The 26,745-nt window shown below is 33.6% G+C and overlaps 1 protein-coding gene across 2 annotated transcripts in view; it reads right to left on the bottom strand.

The window, feature by feature from the left end:
* Nucleotides 1-26,745, bottom strand: part of LOC129946287 (serine/threonine-protein kinase NLK) — a 361,252-nt gene that overhangs the window by 15,010 nt on the left and 319,497 nt on the right. For both annotated transcript variants that reach the window (XR_008781557.1, XM_056056422.1), the window contains exons 3-5: nucleotides 6,063-6,118; nucleotides 983-1,574; nucleotides 715-916 (exon numbers count right to left, since the gene is read on the bottom strand). Coding sequence is in view for 1 of the 2 variants with exons in the window: in XM_056056422.1 (XP_055912397.1) it covers nucleotides 715-916; nucleotides 983-1,574; nucleotides 6,063-6,118 (850 nt within the window). In the remaining variant the exon portion in view is untranslated. The remainder of the gene's footprint in view (nucleotides 1-714; nucleotides 917-982; nucleotides 1,575-6,062; nucleotides 6,119-26,745) is intronic.

The raw sequence follows: 26,745 nt of genomic DNA, 5'->3' as shown, positions 1-26,745 counted from the left end.
CATCACTACCTTACGGTAGCAATGAGTGATTATGACAACAAAATAGTTTATTAATAAAAGAAACTACATTCTTGATACCATAGAACATTTAAATTTTGACACTTTTCGAAAGTCCCAAAAATGTATAATATGTTAAGGAATCTGTTGTGTGATTGAAGATAATACGTTAAAGTTCACATAAGATGAAAATTATGGATATCAAAATTATAACATAAACCTGACATTTTGGCTTCAAAATGGTGATAAATGTTGCCCACATTAAACTTCAAGAGAATACTTTTGAAAATGTGCTAATTATGTGTCTTGTTTTTGGCAAAACAAAAAAAGGAAATGCTTAAGTTCAATGAATGAAAATTGAGACTTTAGACATACTTCCAAGATTAATACTACTTTTCTGTTTTTATTTAAAAAAATATAAAAATAGAAGAAAAGTCGGATTTGAAGGTATAGTATATTGATTGTTCCTATTGGGTTTAGACATTTTTTTAAATTCTAAATTTAAAGAAGTTATTTGGAAAATATATTTGCTGGCACCTGAATTTGAAGATGACATAGAAACAAAAAGCACGAAAAATACCAAGATTTAGAAAAGAGAACACACATTAATGGTAGTTTTGCTAATAGCAGTAAGAACTTAAACTTATAAACTCAATAACTTGAATGTTTAATAGTTTTGTAAACAGTTCCTCTTAATTCAGCTTTCACCAAAAGTACCTTTAACTTGTTGCACAGACGTTAATTTCCTCTCCCAAAGATCATCGAATGGCTGTCCAGCTGATGGTTCAAAATCTCCAGTGTACTGTCGCATACCAGATGAGGTATTAAAACAACATTTACACATACACGAATGATATCTTAGACGTCCTTCGTCCAGATATGAATGACCCAAAGCATCTGTCACTGATATTCTCTTGTCCTACAAAACAAAAACAAAATATTTATACCTCAAAACATCAATTTATATAATTAAATATATACTTACAGGATCAAATACCAACATCTGACAAAGTAAATGCACAGCTTCATGTGTCGCATGTGAACCTAGCGTGTACAAAGCTGAAAACGATGGAGCCTTTGGAGCTCGTCGCAACATATGCGTTCTGGCACCTTCACACGCATGTCGCATATCTTCCATTGATGGTGTACCTAGCAGTTCGGTTATGAGCTCCAATTGTTGTACAGGATTTTGTGCCTGAAACAATATACGACGACCCAATAGCTCACCAAAAATACAACCAACCGACCAGACATCAACAGCTGCCGAATAATGACGGGCACCCATTAAAATTTCTGGAGCACGATAATATTGTGTGACAACTTCTTGAGTCATGTGTTTCGATTGATCTGGTTCTTCGACTCGAGCTAAACCAAAATCGCATATCTTCAAGACACAATTGCTATTTACAAGCAAATTTCCTGGCTTTATGTCTCTGTGAAGAATGCGGGCCGAATGCAGATATTTTAGGCCACGCAATATCTGATACAAAAATACTTTTATGTGATCGGCTAAGAGGTGTTGTGGCGATACGATGATCTTGTGCAGATCTGACTGTAGGAGTTCAGTTATCACATATCTGAGAGGATTTTTTTGGTTAAGGAAAATATATTTTGTTTGTTTATGAGAGTAAATTATTATTATTAATAATATTATTAAAATGGCAAAGAAGAATAAAAATATAAGACTAAAAACTAAAAATATATTTTTAAGCAAATGCTAAGTGTGCAATTACTAAGGTTGTATGAGCAAACTTTGATCATGCTTTATTTTATAAAACAGGTCCACACCCTTAGTATTGGCTTATTTCGAAAAGAAAGTAGAAAAAGGTATGTATTTTTCAGACAAGACTATTATTTTAAATGATATTGGTCATCTTTTCATAAGGAGCCTTTACTCGAAGTACATACTTTGAATTATAATCTACAACCTTGAAAAGGATAAAATACTGTCATTTTACTATTTAAATGAGCACCTACTCAAAGCAAAAACTTTACTCCAACAAACAAGTTCAAATAGGCCGTGTCAGTAAGATTCCGTAGAAGGTAAATGGTTAAGCTTTTTATATTGAGCATCGACTTTGAGCATGTACTCCATTTCATAATCAACACCATCCAATAACTATAAATTTCTCTTTTTCTTAATTAACTTTTCGATTCAGATATGAATATTAATTTAATATTTCTGCTTTTATCATAGTGCATAGTTAGCTCCTATTAAAAAGATACCTCTTCTTTGAATACCTCGAGGCTGATATTGGATTAAAAAAAATACTGCAGAATAAAACAAAAACTCTATTTTACTTTTGTGTTTGGGTGTGTATAGATTCGATTATCATTTTTTGACGTCAATATTATCTATGCAATGTTAGTGACGCTGTTGATGCTGTTGATGATGTTGATGACATTGCTATTCGAATTCAATAACTTTTGTTAGGTTCTAAAACCTTAATTTTTACCTCCTCTTTTCCCCTCACTCAAAGCTACAAAAACAATATGAAAACTTTTAAATGGGTTTGATAATGGGTTAACGCTTTTGATGAACATATAGACGATGGCTTTCCTATACACATGTACATCATTTTTGAGGGAATGGGGGTAAGTAGAGTATACCGCCACTTGCGGATGAAGTTTTTCAATTAAAATGAGATAAAGAACTTGACTACCATCATCAACTATGTGCTATAACTAGAATTTGTATTATTAAATTAAATATTTTAAGTGTTCTCGGGGAAAGTGAAAGTTACTACATGTGCAGAACAGTGAGCAACTATATGCTGGCTTATTTTGAGATGATTTTTATAAGTTGGCAATACAATATCAACGATGCTGACCAGAACGATGAAGTCAATAGGCGTTTTTGAACTGAACTGTCAAAGAAAACATTTTTTTTTTCTTTTTTACCACCGAACGTTCAGAGCTTCAAATTTGCGTTTCTTTTTTCGATCTGATAGAGTTCTTAACTTGTTCAGAGCGTGCTCTATGAGCTCAGAATAAAATAATTGAGCAGGTCGAGATGAATGCTGAACACAAGCATTTGACAGGTGAAATTGAAGGATAAAAATTAAAAAAATTAAAATGGGACAAGAAAATAGTGGAGATAGCTCAGAAGGTAAATCTAAATAGGAAATAATAATTAAAATATATTTTTTTTAAAGTCTTAGTTTTATTACAGGAGGCTTGAAATATGACTGTCTTTTTAATTAGTTTTTCGACTTTAATCTAAGCTTTGTGTCTTATTTCATGTATCTGAAGAAATTGACGGTTAAATTGAAAAGTCAAAAAGTGACAGCTTAAGTGTTCAGGTGTGTTTCAAAAATAATTCGAAACGTTCAGGACACGGTTCGTTCAGGATGTTCAATAACCAAACACTCAAGGGGATATTACTACCCTTATTATGTAGAGGCACAATGTGAGCACTAGGAAGAGAGAGGGTTTAAAAGGAGATGTCGGTGAACATTGGTTTTGAATTCCTGAATATTGCAATGACTAGGAAAGACAGAATGTCGTAAGGCATTCCACATTCGCGTAGTACGGCTAAAGAACGAATCTCTGTATTTGACAGTACGGCCGAAGTTGGGCTCGAGGGTATAAAAAAAAATGAATTGATTGGCGCAACAGTCCGTTTGAGAACTAGGGCTTTGTGACTGACAACTCTCGACCATTCCTGTGTGCGAGTACTGTTATCAGGGATGGAAGGGACCAACAGTTTTAAGCTGAAACCAAACTGCAAATTTAAGAAAGCACTTTTCATGACAAGAATTATTCTTGGAGAATTTATCAATTCCCCGCAAGATGCAGTACCTGTTAAGAAAACTTTAGATGGCAAAGGCAGGGATCGAACCCAAGACCTCTCGCATGACAGTCCAACGCACTGTATACTGATGAGTATTCTTATAAGCACGAGTATTACGGTTCAACTGTTTAAGGGGAGGAATGCACTTGGCTATTTTACTAGAGCATAAGCCGACTATGTTCAAGCGAAGTAAATGAACTTATGATGAAATTATCATATATCAACTTAAATGCTCCATTGAACAATGCTGTTTAGTTCGGAATTTAAAGAGCTTATCATATTTTTGTCGTTGCAGTTCCACATCTGAAGAAGAGGGATGTGAGTCTGAAAACGAATATGAAAAGCTAAGAGTACTATCTTCACCAAACAATGTATTGGATTAGATGTTGCAGGCAGGAGATCATTAATAATAGTGAGAAAGAGTGTTGGAGATAGAAGGGAGCCCTGTGGCACACCACAGATTTTCAGACTTGAATCCATCTAATACTATTTCTATTGAACGATCCGAAAGGTAATAACTTATCCAATGAAGCAGGGATTCATGAATTATAATATACAACCTTGACAAAAGATAAAATACTATCATTTTACTTTTTATATGAGCATCTGCCCAAAGCAAAAACTTTATAACATCAAATAAGTAGAAATAGGTCGTGTGAGTAAGATTTCGCCTGATGGATAATCTTTTTATATTGATCATCTAGTCCATTTCATAATCAATACCACCCATTTTTCAGAGCTCTATTCTGATTTAAAAAAAAACCTAATGGTGATCTCTATATAGCCATGATTACTGACTTTTTTAGTTCATGATAAACAGGAGCCTTGGTTTCGAAAAGACGATTCGTAGTGGCGCAAAATGTCACACAAATTATACCACTATTGATTTATTAAACTAAACGCTTCGTAACCGCATAATTCCACATTAAGGAGCCGTGAATTGGCCTCCACGATCGTGCGCATACACGCTGTCTGGCTTGACTTTTTTCTGTGGGGATATGTAAAGTCGCTAGCCTACGCCGATAAGCCGAAGCGATTCATCAGTTAGAGGAAAACATTTTCAGCGTAAGGCTCTAAATGTTGAAAAAGTCTTCGATGACTGGACCAAAAGATTAGAATACGTCTGAGCCAGCCGTAAAGGACATATTCCAGAAGCTATTTTTTTAAAATTCAATTTCAAAGTTCTATACCACTTAAAAAAACATTGTTTATATAGTTTTCCAATAGGAGATTTAATTTTGATATTTACAAAAATGGGTTATGTTTATGAGAAATCAATAGAAGTTAATTAAAATTTGAAGAGGAAGGTATGCTGTTAACAATGGATAATGATATCAGCCAAATCAGCAGCCACAACTGCGATTGCAGGACCATATCCTTTTCATTATTTATATACACAAATTTTAAGTTTTTGAATCGATTATGGAACATTGACATGAACTTTTAGTTCCATGTTGGCTCGAAGAAAATAGTCTTAGAAAATTAAATCACAAGAAAATACTTGTGAAAAATAAAACGGATAAGAAACTTTTCATCATTTTTATTGATACTTAACGTTTAACTACTTAAATTTGTTGTTGAAGCGTAGTGATGACGTATTTTTTACTTTTCAAAAAATGACATTTTGAAAGAAGAACTCTGTTAAAATGAAACGACTCTTCTCTTGATTAATGAATAAATGTTGCATGAAATTTGAAATCGGCTTCTTCACAAAATTATCAAAGTAAATAAAGAGTGTCACAAATTGTGTGCAGAAATGTGCAGTCAATTTAACAAATTGACAGATGTTGACATATTTCTGGTTGTCAACACACTTTGGAAAACCCCAATTTGGCCATTTTTGCGCTTAATTTTTTGGAAAGCCTTTAAAATACAACCCATTGTCATTTCAAGGGTCTTGCATCAAATACATTTAAACAATTGGGTTTAAGGACATTCTAGTCAATATAATTTGGCTAAAGAAGTCAACCAACTTTGAAAGGTCAAAGTATCAGTTCTTTATATTTAACAACAAAAAATAAAACCAGATTCATCTTAAAACTCGTCCACCCACCAGGAACTACTTCCTGGAATTTCATCAGAGCTACAACGAAAAAAAAATATCAAACAATCTTTTCTAATTTTACATTTCTTAAAGAGATATTTCGGTAAACGAAATCTTTCAACCATCAACGTGTAATTATACCCTTCTACACTTTTTTGTTTGGATCTTTAGGGTCTTATAACCACTAATGGTACTATTCTTATTTTTTTTATTTTTGAAAAAGGATACATTTCCTGGAAGAAATCCAAATGAGGTGGTTGTAATATGTCCAATGCTGAGAGTACCTGCAAGTAAAAAAAAAAAAAGAAAATTATATTTTTTTGATTACAAAGGTGCAAATTTTTGTAAAGATTGTTTCAGTTTATTTTTATTTCTTTTTTTGTATGTTGAAAATTTACCAAGAACACAAGTTGTTTGTTTTATCTATGAATCTTTGTATAAAGGTACCTTACATATAAAACAAAAGGAGGTTTTGAGCCCGCGAGGGTATCACTACCTTACCTTTATACCTATTCCTTCTTCCTTCACTCAGTTTACCTTTTTTCTTTCATTTAATGAGGGAAATCATCAAGGAATGATGCCATTGCTGTGCCACTGCCACCCTCCATTAAACTGAAGCCATGCTTTTAATTACCGAAGAATTCCGACAAAGGCAACTTAACAACAGCAAAAAAAACAGACGTTATAAGAATACCTATACCTTCTATTAATAGGAAGCACGGAAGACGGAAAAGAGAGACATGACTACAAACAGGAAAAAAAAGAAACCTTCAACTTAAGACCCCAAGTGATTGGCGGCAAAGCAGCAACAACAACAAAAAAAGATTATTAGAAGTAGTAGCTAGAAATATATATGTATGTATGTACCATCCCACCACTAAAAAGTGTGAGAGAGAAAGAGATAGAGAGACATCTTAGCTATGGGATGATGGACCATTAAGATGAGTTAATTGAGTAAAAAGTCTGTTGGAACTTAATTATGATTCAAAAGTAATTAAGGCGCAACCTCTCTTACGCTTACCCTACGCGCATTTGTTATTATATGAAACGGGAGCAAACAAAAAATCGAAGAACATACGAAAAAAAAAGATGAAGAAGAACGTCACTCAAGTCACAATATTTTCTTTTCGAGTTACCATAAGTCAGTGCGTTCGGTAGTGTGACGATGGGGGAATAGAGGGGTTTTTCTATAGCAACATTTCGCATGTAAGTTTAAGTAAGGATGATAATAGAGATGACATTAGTTTGGTCTAAAGCATGAAGTGTGTTGTGTTTGTAACGCACCGATGTGGAATGACAATGATGGATTTTGATGGCTTGAAATTGTTAGGTAACAAAGTTTATGATGTGGCCACGGAGACAAGTTGAAGATTAGGGGTATAATATGTGATGTGATTGGAGAATTTGAATGCACATGCTCAACCTCCTCAATAACAATTTAAAAATAAGAAACTACAGTGAATTTTTTTAGATGTTTTATAATGTTTGCCCATTGGAGAATGTCAAACTCTTCTGACGTTTATATTCACTAAGGTTTGACAATTCAATTTATTTAAATTCTGGAAATTTAATTTGAAAAAAATAAATCAGTTTGCGAAGTTCATAAAAGATTTTTACTTACAATTTATAAAGGGTGGTTAAATTTTAAGGGCCGATGTTAAATGTGAACCACACTTAAACGTCAAGTTTTTTTCTGCATTTCATTTGAAATTTCTCAATGTCAGAGTAACTCAATTTGAACCATGGACAAATAATACACAATAGCAACGCGTTACAGTTATTCAGGCATATTATAAAACTGAGTGTTCAAAGAAAGCAAAATCCATATCGTAATATTTTCTTGTACAATGTAATCGTCCAAATATGCATCAATCGGAAAAATCGTATACAAATTTTAGCAAACCGGGTTGTAGAAGATGTGAAGACACTAGTGATATTGTGATATCCTGGATAACCGTCCACCAACAATTGCACCTCTTACGCTCGTCGTTGACGAACATTATGCATAAAGACTTGCATTCAAAATCTTGCAAGGTGCAGTTGGCTCAAGAGCTAAAGCCTTTTGACCACTTCAAGCGTCGTCGACGGTGGCCAGAATGGTGGCAAGAAATATTAACAGTGGATGATCAAATACCGAAGAAATACATCTTCGATGATGACGAACATTTTAACTTCTGTGTCATTTAGAATTACTTTATTTGGTCGAATGATAATTCAAAAATGATTGTCGAAGAACAAATGCATCCAAAAAGAATGACTGGTGGGTGCGGCATAATCGGACCTTACTTTTTCCAAAATGAGGCCGGTCAGGCAGTTACTGTCAATGATGTAAGCTATCGTAAGAAAGAACTTTGTATAGACCGAATTAGAAGATATGGATGTGGGCGATATGTGGTTTCAACATTACAGTGCCACTTGCCCCACTTGTTGTGACAAATTCAATGGCAATGTTATCTCATGTTACTTGACACCTTCGGACTTCTTTCTTTGGAAGTCTCAGGCCACAGCGTCATCGAAAATTTGGACCATCACATTATATACATAAATTGGTTCGTGACATATTTTGGATGAACCATAATAAATGATATCCCGAATGTATGTACACACGCACAGAAAGATTACAATACTTTCTATGGGAAGCTAAAACAAATACCGTGAAATTATCTATTTTTTTTATAATAAACGGGCACTCAAGGGGTTATTTATACCCTTTACATGTTTAAAGTTTAAACACAGTGCGAGCTTTAGGAAAATAGGAAATGATTAAAGAGGATAAACCGATGCACATTGGTCTTAAAATTTTTAATATCAAAACGATAGGGAAAACAGAACTGGGTAAATTATTCCACATTCTCGATGTGCGGTTAAAAAAAGAATCTCTATACTTGACAGTACGTCCGAAATTGAGCTCAAGGTTAAACTGATGTGCATTCCTAGAAGTACGAGTATTACGGCTGAATTGTTTGACGGGAATGCAAAATGCAAAAATATCGGTAGAACAACGAAAGGTATGAAAGATTGCGGCGGTGTTCAAGTGACGTAATTGTTTCGGTTATAGTTCTATCGCCTTCCATTTTCAAAGCTCTTTTTGGATCCTGTCCAAAATACTTAAACTTGTTTTAGGGGCAGCTGCCCAAATATACGAGTTATATTCAAGTGTTGGACGAATGAAGGCTTTGTAAATTACAGCCAGATCAGAAGAGGTGAAAAATTTCTTGCACCGTCGGAGAAATCCTAAGCATCTAGCATCATTTTTGGCAATATCGAATATGTGATCATTCCATAAGAGGTGAGCTGTGATATACGAGTATGTAAATACCGAGTACTGAAAATTGATTAGTACCCTGGATGCAAGTGTCGCTCATGGATAGGGGCATCGGAGGTGGGTTACGCTTTAAAAACAGGAGACAGCATTAAGTTTTCGAAGCATTAAATTCTACACGGTTTTTGATTCCCCATTGTACAATGCTGTCAAGATCAGATTTTAATGAGCTTATCATACGCTGCCGTTGAGGTTCCACATTCGATTGACAAGGATGAGAATCTAAAAACGAATATGAAAAGTTGAGGGTACTGTCATCTGCGAAACAATTTAGTGGGTAAGAAGTTTCAGACGAAAGATCATTAATAAAAATAAGGAAGAGCGTCGGAGACAAAACGGAGCCCTGGGGCACACCAGCGTTTACTTTGTGAATAACAGATTTGAAATCATCTAATACAGCTCGTATTGAAGGGTTAGAAAGGTAATTTCTAATCCAACGAAGAAGAGATTCATCAATACCAAAAGCACGCATTTTCGATAAGAAAGCTTGGTACCAAACTCTATCAAATGCTTTTGAATTATCAAGTGCAATAATCTTACTTTCTCCAAAACGATGTAAAAATTTGTTCCACTGTTCGACGAGATGAACCATAAGATCACCAGTGGACCTATTGCTACGAAAGCCATACTGTTGGTCATTAAGAAGCTTCCGTTCTTCAAGATATTTCTTAAGCTGATAATTAATCAGTGTTTCCATGACTTTGCAAAGAAGGGACGTGAGTGCTATTGGACGATAGTTGGCGGGAAAGGATGATTCGCCTTTTTTAAGGACAGGCTATACAAATGCTGTTTTCCATCCGCTCGGAAAGAGACCTGTAGAGTAGGAAAGATGGAAAAGCTTACGCAGTGGTTTTGCAAGCGTTGAAAAACACCTCTTCAGAACAATAGGGGGAATACTATCCGGGCCAGCAGATTTGTGTATGTCAAGGTCTTTCAGTACTCTTGCAACTGTACGGGTGCGAAAGAAGATTTACGCTCTCAAGAACAAGAGTTTCACTTAATGCCAAAACAGCTGGACTGTTTGTTTCAGTGTGAACATATGCGGCACAGAAGCTCTTTCTAAGCCCACGAATTTTGCTGAAAAAAACTCTCAATTCATCCAGCATTATAATATTCAAAGACTAATAAAAACACAATTCGGACAATTAACTATGATGAGTAATCTGACAAGCTTCCAATTTGAACTTTTCAATAACAGATTTCCACGAGTGTTAGCCTTAGTGGAAATCTCTGTAATGATCCGTCCCTACTTAACTAGAAATATTACACATCAGTATATCCGAAACACAGCCTAAAATAAAATAACGAACATTTCATTCTAAAAATATTTCTGTCTTGTATTTATGATTACTTAATTTTTGAGATTCAAGGGTCTATTAAAAAATTAATTTATGTGTCTTCAATTGAAAATCCTACCTCGTTTCAATGAAATTCACAATGATGGAAAAATTGGGTTTTCAACTTATTTCACTAAACCCAGAATTCACTCGAAATACTTCTATTAACAAATAATTCAAGCAAATCTCTTGAAGTTGAATTTAAGTTAAATCGTTTCAGAATGGTTACAAGTAACTGAATAAGTAAAACACTTCAGTGTGGAGTTTAATTTTGATTGCGCACGATTATTGAAATAATTTTTTCTAAGAATATGTGATGAAATATTTATTAATATTTTGTATTTTTCTATTTTTTTTAAATATCTTGTTTGAGTTTCAGTGAAAATACAATAAAAATCATATCCAGTCTCTTGTTAAAGTATACAAAAAAAAAACGTGGAATTCGTATTCCAAAAAATGTAAATATCCTTATTTAATGTGTTCACATAAATCTCTTTAAAGTATTTATATTCCTATCTTAACGACCTTTTATTTTCTAAAGTTTATTTCCTTTCTTGAATTACCACAGAAAGTTTAACCAAAATTAAAAACTAAACAATGAAAAAATCCCAAAACGACAAATACAAAATAACTCTCTGCCAACGGTACGTTAATACGTTCTCTATATTTGAACCAAAAAAAAAAAAACAAACATTAAAAAACATACAAATTTAAATAAAACAAATATTTGCAAAATTCTGTAGAGAGAATGTAGAGTACTCTACATTCCACCGCACTTATCTACCACTCGTTCTGTACAAAACAGAGTACTTGCAGCAATCCTTGTTATCCGCAACAGGATTACGATTAAATCCTGCAACACAATCAAATCAACACCTAATCCATTTTTATCTATTTTATATACATTATACATCTGGATACTCTATTCTATGTATATATTTACATAAAGTATATTCTGAAGTACATACTAGATATATTTTAGTGAATACGGAAAAAGCATCCTTATTTTATAGTGTTTTTATTTAATTGGTCTATAAGTGCGCACTTCAGGCAACCTAATGAAAAAATAAACTTGAAAATAAACAAAAAAGTATTAAAATCGATTAAAAACATTTGGTTAGTAAAATGCAAGCAAACATATAACAAAAAAAACAAAAGATAGAAAATTTATGCTTCACTAGAATCCGCAGTTCAAATTTGTATCTACAAATATTCATGTGGCTCTGTGGCTCTGTTTATCTCTTTTCTTTGTTTTTCTATCTCTCTCATAAATGACTCTAAAGGATACTGTTTGCAGCTTTAGGATAGATATTGTTATTCTATTTAAGGAAGGATTCATTTTTTTTCTGGTCATAAAATATAAACAAAATCACGTCAAACATTCGCGATAAATGGCAATAAATTGGATGATTCAATTCTAAAAATAAAATGACAAGATTTTTTGTTTGTCTATTTTATTTATCTACAAATATCCTGTGGATAATATTGTTTATGATGGTAAACAATGTACATGAGTAAAAGAAAAACAAATAATATAATATTATAATCCCAGTTGTGTAAAACTACAAGAGTATTATATACAAAAACAACAACAAAATACATCTCTGTCTTTCGATGAACCAATATATCTAGGTTTAGAAAGTGGATAACTTTTCCATCTTATATATCTTTAACATCCTTCATGGCGAAAAAAAGTTATATTCAGCCTTTTTTTATGGGGAAAAACTTTGCCCTTCATCATATAGATTTCTAGAGTTTTATATAAGATACTCATTCTGTATGTCCTTTAAAGTATCTTTTCTACTTGGAAAAGTTCAATATATAAAATATCCGTGCGGTTTACCTTTATAGAACGAAGAAGAATATTGATTTTTTTTATAGACTCGTGTTTTCTATACTTATAAGCATTTTCAGGATTGTGGGAACGGCTTCCAAGCTAATTTTTTTTAAAGAAGAATTTTGGATCATGGCCTATGGAAGAATCGAACTGACCAATTTTTGAGTTTGCTGTTTTTTTTACGAAGATTATTAATTTAGACTTTTGAATAAAAAAACATGAAAATTACTTTCTAAACACTTTGAAGAAATTTTTTTCAAATAACTTCCAAGAAATTTCAAATATCTTTAATAATAATTAGATGATAGACCAGATCGCTTTGAAGTTTTGAGAGGTTATAAAGTTTCCCAACATAGCACAAACCATGAGTAAAAAGTATGAGAATTTTTCCATCCTTCTCATTAAATGTATTTGTTTTGCAGACGAAAAAAAGAATAGATCAATAAGGCGTATACGTACTCTTTTTTAACAATGTTCAATCCTATTGGAAAAAGCTTTGTTTGTACTGTCAAATGTCATGGAACTGTCATGCTAGATGTCTTGAGTTTAATCATTTGTGCCAGTGCAGCCTAAAGATTTTTCTTACTCGTACTGCCTCTTGCTAGGAATTAACTAATCCTCCAAGAGAAACTCTTTTCATGAAAAGGTCCCCTTCATCTCTGACAATATTACTCACACACAGAAGTAGTTGAGAATTGTAAGGCACAAGGCCATAGTTTTCAATGGAGTGGTGCGAGACCTAATTTATTTACTTTGTTTAAATACTTTTCTGAAATAATAAAGGGTGTCTCAAAATATATGATCAGTATAAGAACAGGTGGAAGTTGGAGTACGGTTGGTGAGAGGCCTCGCTGAATTATATTCATTTTTTTTTTTGAGAATTAAAGAATTCTTTTCAATGGCAACAACGAAACGTCTTCGTCGCATCGTCCCGTATTCGCCTTGGTTGCATAGGTCGTCTAAAAAGTATTTTTCATTCGTATTGCAAATGAAAGGCGTCCTGACACGAGTGCTCAACTTTTTATCCTCTACATAAATCAGATGAAACATCCTCTTCATGTGGGTATTCATTGTGTTGAAGTCTGTTGGAATACCAATTAATAGGGATAAGTCTTTGGCGTAAGGCAAAAAGTACTTAAGTCAGAAACTGGTCACAAAGACTTTGTGTCATATGCAAAAAGATGAGTTCAAGCTCTTTACTCATTTTTTTGAGAACTTTCTTAAAATGGTATGCAAAAAAAGTACAGAGACCGAGATCGATTTCAAGCTAAGAGTTCGAACTCAAAGTGTTGAGATCTATCTCTCGACAAAAGCTCCATGTGAGAAGGTTCTAGTTTTGATATGCAAAAGATGAGATTAGATCGATCTCACAAATTGTTGAGGATGGGTTTTCTCTTACTCAGGTTATAAACAACTATCAAAATGGACGAGTTTCTGAATAATTTTGATACTAATCGTGTTTATAAAAATAGAAGATGTCCAATTGGTGAAGGTTTTCGAAAATTGTATAGATATAGTGAAACAGGTGTACAATTATTGACACATGAGTTTTTGGGCCCAACCCTGGAACCACGCGGAGGTGATTTGACTCATCAAGGAAAAATTAGGATTTTTCTGCGTTATATAGGAGATTCTGGATTTCAACTATATGTAGGGTGGTACAGCAAGTCGCAACAAAAATTGAAACTGATTGGATCATATTCCCACACACTTCTGAAAAAATAGAAGAAGCCCAAAAGTTATGGAGCAGTAAGTAAGAGATTCCTTACGTCATTGGTGATCTGGATTGAACACATGTACGTATAAGGAAACCACTCTATCACCACTAGGACTACGTCAACCATAAAGGATACTACTCAATAAATGTACAGGTTGCGTGCAACGCGGATGAAAAATTTACATGTTTCAAAATAAGCAATTCAGTTTCCAAGTTCTTAAGATTTATTTGCTTATATCTAGTTTTTTTTTTAAATCTATTTTCCTTTTTAAGCGGGATTTCATATTTGGCACTTTTTTAGTATTTTTTTTTAAATGCTTGAATGATTTTAAGAATAGCATTTTTTTTTCTTGACTTTAAAACTGGTAACTGCGCCTTTTCCAGTAAAACTTTATTTAATTTCAGTTACAAGAAATTTACTAAGATGATCAGCATTATTTTTTATAATTACACTTTCATTTTCGCTTTCAGAAGACATTTTTCCTTCTAGACTCGACTGCCGCACAGAATTTACTGCTTTAACTAGTGTAAGTGCATACAAAGAGCTTTGAAATCGTTCTCATATCAATGAGTCAGAACTGTTGAGAGTGAACTCGTTTTTATGCATATAAAACTGAGTATGAGTCTGCTCGATTGATCTCACGTGCGAGTTCAAGCTCGTCAGCCCTGACTCTGAGAACTTTGTCATCTTTTAGCATATGACCCTTTAAGTGAACTTATGACGTTAATACAAAACCAAATATGCAATTTTTCTGATTTATTATCCAAAGACTAAATTGATCCGATAGTTAGCAGTTTTGCTAGACTTAATAGTGAAAGAACAAACAAAAATATCAGTCAAATCAAATCAAAACCTAAAATGCAATTTTTTGAATTATGGACTTTTTTCCTAATGCCAAAGAATTTTGAACTGCTTGGTTGTAAACGGTACCTTGACTTTTTCTTTGGGAATATTCAGACATCGATTCGTAAAACCAAACAAGTTTTAAGGGCTAACCATCTGTTACTTGAAATTTCGAAAAAACTTTGCTGAATTTTCATATTGATTTGCTTTGACCCAACAAAATTTAACCTTTTATACAACCCTGCCCATAATCTCGTAAAGGCCCTATCTACAAAATTTCCGATTTTGAGTTTTTTGCATATTTGGAGTTAGGGCATTGTCTCCGATTTTTCTACATTCATTTCTTAACCTTAGATCTTCAAATAAGCCAGAAAAACACAATTTCTAGAAGCCCTAACTACAAATCATGTGCATCAAAATTTATAAAAAGCCCTAACTGCCACATAGGGCCTTTTATAATACACTGCATAGAGAAAGCATATTCATGTTCTTTTTTAAAAAGCCCTATGTGGCAGTTAGGGCTTTTTATAAATTTCGATGCTAGAATTTTTGTAGTTAGGGCTTTTTTTCTGGCTGCAATTTTTTATGTAAAAGGTTGTAACCTCGTAACGTGTTGAATCTTGTCGAGTTTTTTTTACGAATTTAGAATTTGAGTTTGTTGGAGAGTGCGTTATTGGCCTTCAGTTGAATGATATTTTTGATACGTAAAGGTCGTAACCTCGTTTCGTGCTTGGTCCTGTTTAACTCTTTAACGAATGTTGAGTTTTGTTTTTAGCAGAGGGCTTTATTAGGCATTTATATAGTCTGTTGAAACTTTTGAAGCGGTAACTTCGCGTTTTTTTAATTTATCTACATATTATATATTTTTTACAATAAGTGATTAAACATGAACCGGTCAAGAATGCTTGTTAATTTAGCTTTAAATATTAATCACAGAAAAAAAATCGAATTAATGAAAACAGAATTAAGAAATGAAAATAAAAATAACAAAAATTCGGTTGAAGTGGATCCTGATTATGTTCCCGAAAATAGTAGTGATTCAGAAAATGAAAATGTCCTTGTTACTGCTGGTGGTACAGAGACAAACGGAGTGAATCAAGAAGAAATTGTAACATTAAATATTGAAGAAGTGGAAGAAACCAACCCAGGACAGGCTGCGGAGTCCAACGATGATGGCGGAAGATTGAAACGGAAGAGAAAAGGGCTGTCAGCTAAAGAAAAACAAAGTAAAAGAAGAGAAAAAGAATCAAAAAAACATCCAGTTCGACTACCGTGTGGAAAAAAATGTATTAAAAAATGCATTTCAAATATTTCTGAAGGTAGGAGAATTGAAATAAATACTCAGTTTTGGTCTTTAGATTGGCTTGAAAGGCGACATTTTATATTAAATTCAACACGCAAACAAAATACTGCTCGTAATACAAAAAAAGATAAGTTATCGTCAAGGAGAAAATTTAGCTTTTTCTATTTTTTGAAAAATGAACAGGGTAATATCTGTGCTGTTTGCAAAGCCTTCTACCTTACTACCTTAGGTTTTTCCAAGGAAAACAACAGTGTAGTTTATGACGTAATTAGGACAACTCCTCAAAATTCATTGGCACCCCTTAATGATAAACGTGGACGATGTGGTCGTTCGCATCCTAGATTGGACACACAAAAAATAAAAGAGTTTATTGAGGCTTACAATCCAACGATTTCTCACTATCGTCGAGAGCACGCTCCTCTACGCCGTTATCTTCCAAGTGACTTAACCAGGAAAGGTATGCACGATGAACTTATCAACAGCCATCCCGAAATTCGAACTTCGTACCAAAATTTTTGTAAGATCGTGCGTGAAATGAATATCTCGTTTGCGTCGCTTGGACATGAGGAATGTGAGCAATGTGAAAGCCACAAACTGCATATGGCTAGCAAGCATGTGAACAAAAACGTGGATATACAGATCAGCGACGAACAAGTCTGTGATATTTGTAAAGATTGGGAAAATCACAATGACCGAGTCAAATTAACAAGAGCAGAGTATCAAAAACACAGCAAACTCGATTCCAATGAAATAGCTCCGGATACACTTGTTGTGTCTGTTGATTTGCAAAAAGTGATTATGCTACCGCGGTTGGAAGGTTTTAAGGCTGTCATCTTTTCGAAGCGCATTATAGCTTTTAACGAAAGTTTTGTGCCACTTGGAGAAAAAAGCAAAGAAATCCCATTTGCTGCAATTTGGCATGAGGGTACTTCCGGACAAAAGAAAGAAGACATTATAAGCACTTTTAACGCTTTCTTTTTGCACCATCGGGATAAATTACACTTAAGTGTATGGGTTGATAATTGCGCGGCTCAAAATAAAAATTGGGCATTATTTTCATATCTTGTAATGATTATCAATTCAGATGAGATATCTGCTACATCAATAACACTAAACTTTTTTGAACCTGGTCACTCGTTCATGTCTGCTGACAGCTTTCACCATCAGGTTGAACTCTCTATGAAACGGAAGGGAAAACTATACGATTTCCAGGATTTCTTCGATTGTGTTCAAGATGCAAACTCTTCAAAGGTTTACGTTAAGCAAATGTCTGTATCGGATTTTTACGACTGGCCCGATTGCCCGTCCTTATACAAAATAAACAAATCCACACCAAGACCGTATTTACACGATATAGCATGCATAAAAGTAGAGAGAGGAAGCAAACATTTGTTCTACAAATTATCCTTTGAGTCGGATTTCATAACACTTAATTTTCTAAAAAATAAATATATGAGATCAGGATTGTATAGGCCGGCTTCAGTCGTTCGTTCTCAACCAAGAGGAATTGCCATCGAACGAAAAAATGAAATTGAAAAAAATTTGTTTTCTTTGTTTCCTGAAAACCGCAAGCATTTTTGGAATAATCTTCCATTGACCGAAGCTGAACCAACTCTGGATTGAGGTAATTTAAACGAATAAATAAAAATGTAAAACAATAAAACAATATAACAATTATTAATTGCAGGGAGAAATAAGTTCCAGATCAGCAGTATTTTTTTGTTTACGCTTTTTGAATTAAAACTGAATATAAAAATATAAAAATATGAATTTTTTAAATTTTATTTTAATAATGACTTTAAATATGTGTGTCATAACTCATTAATAAAATATTTGAAATAAATTAATTTAATTTAAATTCTTATTTCATGTTTTATTAAGGATTTTTAATAAAGTATAACGTAAATTGTTGTACATAGGGCCTTTATTTTTTTTTTCGTCCAAAGCTAAGAAGCCCTATCTACCTTGTTTTCCAAATGCATACAAATTTTGAGTTTAAAACTATTCCAAAAAATAAAGCAATAAAAAAGCTTTAAGAAAAATATTTTTTGGTATTTTTCACTTTTTACCTTCAGGTCGCGGTTAGTGTTTTCGATTTAGTGTTTTCATCATTATCTCGAAATAGTGAAAATGTTAGTTAGGGCCTTTACGAGATTATGGGCAGAACCCTATCTTACCAGTTTTTTTGGCTTTTAGTGTCGCAAAATTTGAAAAACTAGTATTTTTAAAATCCAACAATTTTTTTTACTGGATTCGAATCGATAGTAATTTCATTGGTTATAGGAAATATTATAATTTATAAGGTATTTTACCTGTCACTGTTTTCGTATTTCAATGTAAGGTAGATATTGGTCTCTTCAGTTTAAATGATGACAATAAACCTGGTCGAGAAGAAATTCCACCTATTGTTCTTAAAAAATGTGCTACTTCTCTTGCTGAAACGCTATTCCTAATTTTTAATAGAGAAAGACGAACTTCTTTCAGCATGGAAGAAATCATTATTAAACCCCATTCATAAATCAGGGTGTAAATATGAAATATCCAACTATTGTCCGATTTGTAAATTATCGTGTGCACCAAAATTCTTCGAAAAATCGAAAAATGAAAAATTAACATTTTCAGTTAAGGAGAACATTTTACCGCTGCAAAATTATTTCCTTCCAAGAAGATCAACAACGTGTAATCTTTCCATTTTTTCCAATTTAATTTTTAATAAATTTTAAGAAGGACATGCAATTTATACCGATTTTTTAAAGGCATTGGATAGAGAAAGTCACTTTATTTTAATGACAAGATTAAAAAACGATTGGTTTTTATACTAAATTTTGAAATCTAGTTGGAATCCTGCATTAAGGATCGAGTTCAATTTGTTTGCATTGACGAAGTTCTTTCAAAACTAATTCTGGTTTTATCTGGTATGCCTCAAGGTAACCATCTTGGACCACTTCTTTTCCTTATTTTGATAAATGATTTACCTAGCATTTTCCTCAATTCTAATCAACCGATGACTTAAAGTGTTTTCGATGCATGGACGAAGTTCTGTCAGAACCAATGTTGGTTTCATCTGATGTGCCTCAAGGTAAACATCTTGGACCATTTCTGTTCCTTATTTTTATAAATGGTTTATCTAGTATTTTCCTCAATTTCAGTCAACCGATGACTTAAAGTTTTTATTAATGACAGCCAACTCTTACAGGAAGATATTTCGAAATTATTTCTATGGTGCACAAAAATCCAATTATATTTAAATGTCCCTAAATGCCAATGTTTTTTTTTGTCGTAACTTTTCTGAAATCATCTTTGATTACAACATTGATAACTAAGTCCTGGAAAGTGTTAAGATAGAAGAAAGATCTTGGTGTAGGTTTGGACCCTAAACTTAATTTTGTTAAACACAATGAAGTTAGTGGATCCAAAACAAATTCCATGCTCGATTTTATCAAACGCAATACCATAGACTTTAAAGACCCTCATGGTCGCAAATCGGTTTTTACCTCATATGTAAGGCCAATCTTGGAATACTGTTGTGTAATCTGGAACTCTTATTATAACATTTAATCAAAGAGACTTGAAATGGTATACAAAAAGTTTACGGTGCACTATTCAAAAATTTGGGTAGAACATCGAAACTCCATCATACAAAACTAGATGACAATTTTTCGGTATTCAATCACTTAAAAATAGACGCAGATTATTTTCTGTGATGTTTACAAGTGATATTTTATCATACCATATCAAATGCCCTCCTCATTCGTGTAGTGCGGCTAAAGAAAGAATCTCTGTACTTAACAGTACGTCCGAAATTGGACGCTTTTGCGACAGTAGACAGCATGAGTTTTCGAAGCATTAAATTCTACACGGTTTTTGATTTCCCATTGGACAATGCTGTCAAGATCAGAATTCAATGAGCTTATTATACGCTGCCGTTGGTACTCCATATCCGAGAAACAAGGATGAAAATCTAAAAACGAACATGAAAAGCTGAACTCATATCACGCATAAGATATGGACATTTCAGTGCAAAATAAAGCTAATTGTATATAAAAACCTTCACATGGTTCATTTCCTAGGTCCATTTTTCTGTTTACCTTGTTCTTGAACTATTTAGGATAAGGATTTCTATCGGACAAATTGTAACCTATTTACAAACCTGAAAAATGTCTTATTCATAGTTAAAAATGGCATTTGAACATTGAACATTCTATAAACAACAAGCCAACATTCTTGAAACTAGCCTAAATGCATTTTTCAAAGGTGACTTAAGTCTTAGTACTTGTGCCGCCACAGCTATTTAAGAAAATCCATAGTACCTACAAAGTTGTTGGACTTGTCTTAATGCTCAAGATTCCTTCACCACTACCGGCCGTCCGAACATTCAGCAAGGCTTCCGGAATGTTTGTAATTTTTCTTAATACGAAGATTTTCAAAACACAAAGTAAAGTAAGTACAAACAATTCCTTCATCTATATATGAAGATATGTATAATTAAATGTAGCTTCCTGTGTTAGCTATGATGACGATGATGATGGGGATGACCATTTAAGAAGAAATATTCCATCCTCTCGCATCATCATTAATGATGATGACGTCGTCGTAGTCGTACTCGTCGCCATCTTCGGTCGTTATTGAGATGCCTTTGCATCTCATGTCATCACCATCACCATTTCCAACGCCATCAAAGAGAAAAGATAATGATCGACAGAGTTAAGGTATGTAGTAGCATCATAATTTGTGTTCTATCCTGGGGGCCATTAATTATTAGAATACTTTGCACCTCATTGGTAAGCGATGCCATTAGCGCCGCCATTTTTATTTGTATATAAATATATATACAATATCTTCCTCTAAAAGACAAACGGCGACACTTCCAAGAATAAAAACAGGAGGACAAAAAAAAAAACACCTTAAAAAAGTATAAGGGCTACAAGAAGACAAAAAAATAACGTTTAAAAAAACGCAATTACAATCGCATTAACGTCACAATTTTGCTTCCTCACTCCTTACCTTACCTTAGTTTACCTTTGTCTATACCTGCCTAACTATACTTGGTCTGATAGCTACTGATGCTCCTAAAGAAAGCGCCATTATAAGCTACCATCTAGAACAAGACAACATCTAAGCGACTATCATTAGACCCTCTAAAGACGCCGCGCGCCGTCAAGCCGCGGTGTGCTGATAAAATGCGTTCGCTTTCATTTTTCTTGATCGGTGCCGGTGCCGTCACATTTATGCTCGCGCTACATAACTTACTACACCGATTAAGGCAACACGGCTGGTTGGTCGCGTTCGGGTTGCTATGAACTCATGAGCAGAAAACGATTTTTCAAATAAATGTACAAAGGCATGAGTTGAGTAGGTCTGTGCGTATACATTTAGTATTTAACCAAGGTTTTTCTTCATCGCAATTTTCCGCCGCACTTTTCTTCGTGGGGTTGTGCGGCGGAACAGAGGGAATTTTAGTTTTGTATTGCTTTGTGCGGTTGCACGACCAATGCTCCAAGGGGACTCAGTGCAAAGAAGGTACAAGAAAATAAAACGCAGCTGCATGAAGAACATCACCATAGGAAAATGATTTCTCTGTTGTTGGTTATAAGTTCAGGGCGGTAATCGGAAAAATTGTAGCTGTAGGCTTTTGAAAAGAAAGGTGTTAAGGCTGAGTGAGAGAGTTACTGAATGAATGAGTCAATAAACGAGTGAGGGAGTTTCTAAAATAGTCGCGAGTAAATGCACGAGTGATCGAGTGAATGAACGAGTGATCAAGTGAATAAACGAATAATCGAGTAAATGAACGAATGATCGAGTGAATGAACGAGTGATCGAGTGAATGAACGAGTAATCGAGTGAATGAACGAATGATCGAGTAAATGAATGAGTGATCGAGTAAATGAACGAGTGAATGAACGGGTGATCGAGTGAATGAACGAGTAATCAAGTAAATGAACAAGTGATCGAGAAAATGGACGAGTGATCGAGTGAATGAACGAGTAATCAAGCAAATGAACGAGTGATGGACAAAATGGACGAGTGATCGAGTAAATGAACGAGTGATCGAGTAAATGAACGAGTGATCGAGTGAATGATCGAATGAGTGAACGAGTGAACGAGTAAATGAACGAGTGATCGAGTGAATGAACGAGTAATCGAGTAAATGAACGAATAATTGAGTAAATGAACGAGTGATAGAGTAAATGGACGAGTGAATGAACGAGTAATCGAGTAAATGAACGAATGATCGAGTGTATGAACGAATAATCGAGTAAATGAACGAATGATCGAGTAATTGAGTAAATGAACGAATGATCGAGTGAATGAACGAGTGATCGAGTGAATTACCGAGTAATCGAGTGAATGAACGAATGATCGAGTAAATGAACGAGTGATCAAGTAAATGAACGGGTGATCGAGTGAATGAACTAGTAATCAAGTAAATGAAGGAGTGATCCTGTAAATGAACGAGTAATCGAGTAAATGAACAAGTGATAGAGTAAATAACCGAGAGATCGAGTGCATGAACGAGTTTATTAATTGTGAATTTATAAAAAAAGGAACAGAATTGATAACATTTTTTTACACGGTGCAATTTCTAAGATCCAATTTGTAAACGTGTTGAATTATTTCGTTCTAACAAATTATTTTGGAAGCGTGTCTGCTTGATGGATAAAATTTAAAATAAGAATTTAAGCAATTTTTAAAATTAACATTGGAAACTCCATCTCCCCCTTTATTTACTTTAACATACGGACTTGATTTGATTTCTCAGCTTCTTTTTATTCAATTCCACACAATTTCAATCATTGCGCAAGGAAATGCGAATTTTCAGAAAAACAATAATTTAGGTATGTACTTGCAACCAGACAACAACATCACACAGCTGTTAAAATGTGGTTTGAGATTTTTAAGACTTAGTAACATTTTGTATCTTTTTTTCTTCTATAAGATAGGTACCTTTATGAGCATTTGCATCTTTGTGTATTATTTGAATTTCAACTGATGCTGACCTTCTGTCTTGAGCTTTGTGTGTCTATATCTGGTGTTGCTTTTTTGTTCAATCTTTCTTACTGCCTGTTGCATGTGAATTAATGTCTGCTAAACAAAGACACATTCATACACATTGGAACAAAGGAATCTGGTGCGTAATTTTCATATTGACATGGTTGAGCGGCTATAGTGTGAATATCCTTTGTGTATGGCCCGTTTTTATAAAAGTTGATTATATACTCGTATAGGTATAGCTTGGATAGGAAGGAAGGATATTGCAACAACAAACACAAACGTATACCAGGCTAGAATGAGGTGAGAAAGAACTGTTTTGAACAAAAAAATACAAGTATCTGTATAGTATCTCAAGCCCTCTCGAATAGGAATACATAGTATATTCATTCCACCTCCAACAGCTCTCTTTCTCTTTTGTATTCTGACTCCATCAGCTTTATATTGGAAAGAGCAATTAACAGTGATTTATAGAAGCTTTTTTTCCCAAGGCTGATGGTCCGGACCATTTAAAAAAATCTATTGTTATTGAAGAACAAGGAGTTAACAACTATTATCCAGCAGGGGCCCCCTATACACACCACGACGAGACGATATTGTGTGCCGATGTTGGATGCCGGTGCAGTGGTTAGAAGGTAGTTGTTTATACCTACTGCAACACTATATTAAGCTTTAAATGTCTATCGCCTGTGAGTTAAGGGTTATTATATTCAGTTGGAACGTTTTTTTGTCAACTAAACAATATATGCAAGGATATTTAGGTAGAATTGGCATCATATGGTGCCAAACACCCGTTAAAGCACACCATCGACTCACATCAACAAAATGATCAAATGGAAAAAATTGCTGAATAAGAAAATACGCTATGGATACACCAGATAGAAAAACTCTTAACCTTTTATAAAGGTACAGTGGAAATTGATTAAGTCATGAATAAGTTGGTTTGTTTGGTTATGACAATTGGTTTTGTGATTTAACCATAGAAAGAAAGAATTTGCCCAAATTTATGTAAACAAATAAATACAAATTGTTTGGGGTTTCAAGACCTAAGATTTGCTGGTTTTCGGAATTCTCATATTATGAGAATTTGTGTTTAGGATTAAGTTGATGTTTAGTTTTCGAATTTCGGGACAGAACTGAAATTAAAAAGAAATAGGGGACACAAACGCGTCGCCTATGTATGTCTCCAAGTCGCAAAGAGAAAGGTATTAATAATGAAAAATGATATTAGCAAAATGATCGCCAAGAAGTATTTAATGATCAAATTGGACATTTACGACCGTTTGTACTCAATAACTTCACAAATTCTATCTTTAAGGTAGGAATTGTTGAGCATTGGCATGGACTTCATCTTTTGTTAACTTCCTATAGGAAGTTATTGTAATCGGTCCGATTTGACGAAATGAAAACTTTGACATTATTCGACGTTTCAAGCTCCCCAGAGTCGAAATAAAAGATTTTGAGAGAGATGTTTGCAAAAAAATCAAATCAACGGTTTTATTTATAAATAATAAAAAACTGAAAACAAAATGTTTGTCACCTCGAAAACGACCAAAAAATTATTTTGTCTCCAAAAAAATTATGTGCAAAGAAAAATAACGTTTTTAACATTTGGTAAAATTTTGAAAAAATTTTAATTGACCGTTTTTTATATAAAAAATAAAAACCTAACAAAAATTACTCAAAGTTGGTCGAATCAAATATATTTTCAAAACTTGGGGATATTGGCTTTAATTTAATTTTATAAAAAATATTGTTTCCAATATTCGGTAGAATTTTCAAAAAAAATTCGAATTGACAGTTTTTTTATAAAAAATTACTCAAAGTTGGTAAAAAATGATTTTCAACTCAAATATCTTTTCAAAACTTTGTGATATTGGCTTAAAATTAATTTTATTTTATAAAAAATATTGTTTTCAACATTCGGTAAAATTTTGAGAAAAATAGAATTGACAGTTTTCTTACAAAAAAAAATAATACTAAAACTTGGTAAAAATTTACTTTCGAGTCAAATATCTTTTTAAAAACTTAAAAATATTGGCTTCAAACCAATTTTTACTCCCAAAAAATATTGCTTTCAACATTTTTGTTTATATATTTGTACTTGTTTTTATAAGAAATACTAACTTTTAAGAAATGCTACTAAATTGTTAAAAATTGCTTTTGACTAAAAATCTCGTTACAAAAATAGATTTCGAAATCAAACTATTTCACTATATGCAAAATATTGTTGTAATTTTTAAAAATAATACAACTCACAACTTTTTGAACAAAACACGAAAACCTACAAACCTTTAAAGCAAGACTAATCTACAGACGGGAAGGGAAGTTATCAGTGTGGGTCGCATCAGAGCCACTTTGTTGATTTGAAATAAAAAGATCTTAAATCACAAGATTTCGGTGGTGGCCAACTCTTTAAGAAATAACGAGATCAAGAAACTTAAATCATCATCAATATTTTACATTTCAAGTCATAGAAAATCATTGGAAAAACTTAATTTTTTAATAAGTATGTTGAAATCATACCCGAAAACCATCAAAAAAAGCATATCAAACATTGATATTTGATAATTGAGAGACTATTTTACAATCCCTTTGGGATTTTCTGAGCCTTTAATCCAACATATCTGCTTATAATATGAAAACGCTTTCAATATGAAAATGGACCTTATCGGTGAAGATAATTTTTTTCACAATCAGCAAAAATACGACATTACTGATGATCGATCGATTAGAGTTCTTCTATTTACTGACATCAGTCTTTATGCAACACACCAGAGTTTTCGTCAACACTACTGAAATGTTAGCTTAAAATTGATAGCCGAAAAGTGAAACCTCTCTTTGAAAAACCATTTATTATCTTAAGATCTATTTTACACTAACATTAAGTTATACAATTATTAGCAGTAAAACTATATTTTTTACTATTGTCAATGTTTAAACAGGGTTTATACAAAAGTAGAGCGATAGGGACACAGGCGACGCCATGGACACTGATGGAAAGAAAAACGAGGTCCAATTTATGGGCGTCATAATCGTCCTAGCAAATCAAAAATTGAGAGCGTCTAGTGGAAAAATTTGAATCCACAGGCGCAGTACAAAATGTTCCGGTGACAGTGAAACAAAGAAATGCCCGAGAATATTGCTTCTGCTGAGACTTCAGTTGCAGAAAGCCCAAATGTTTCTCTCACACGTCGTTCTCAAGCGTTGGACATCTCTGTGACGTTGTTGTACCGGATTTTGCGACAAGATCTTGCCCAACATCCTTACAAAATTATTAAATTGATGCAAGAACTGAAGCCACTTGGCCACCAGAAGCGTCATATGTTCGTGAATTTATCTGAGCAACAACTTGAAAATGATTTGGATTTGCATCGAAAAATCGTCTTCAGAGGCTCATTTCTGGCTGAAAAGCTTTGTGGATAAACAAAATATGCGGTATTAACCAGACAGCTAACCACACGTACTCCATGAGTCATTATTGCTTTACGAACAAATTACGGTTCGGGGTGAATTATGGGCCGGCGCGACTGCGGCGGCGTCATTGGGCCGTACTTCTTC

The sequence above is a fragment of the Eupeodes corollae genome, chromosome 2 (genome assembly GCF_945859685.1).
Source record: "Eupeodes corollae chromosome 2, idEupCoro1.1, whole genome shotgun sequence".
Taxonomy (NCBI): Eukaryota; Metazoa; Arthropoda; class Insecta; order Diptera; family Syrphidae; genus Eupeodes; species Eupeodes corollae.
This window is presented reverse-complemented; position numbering and strand designations above follow the sequence as displayed.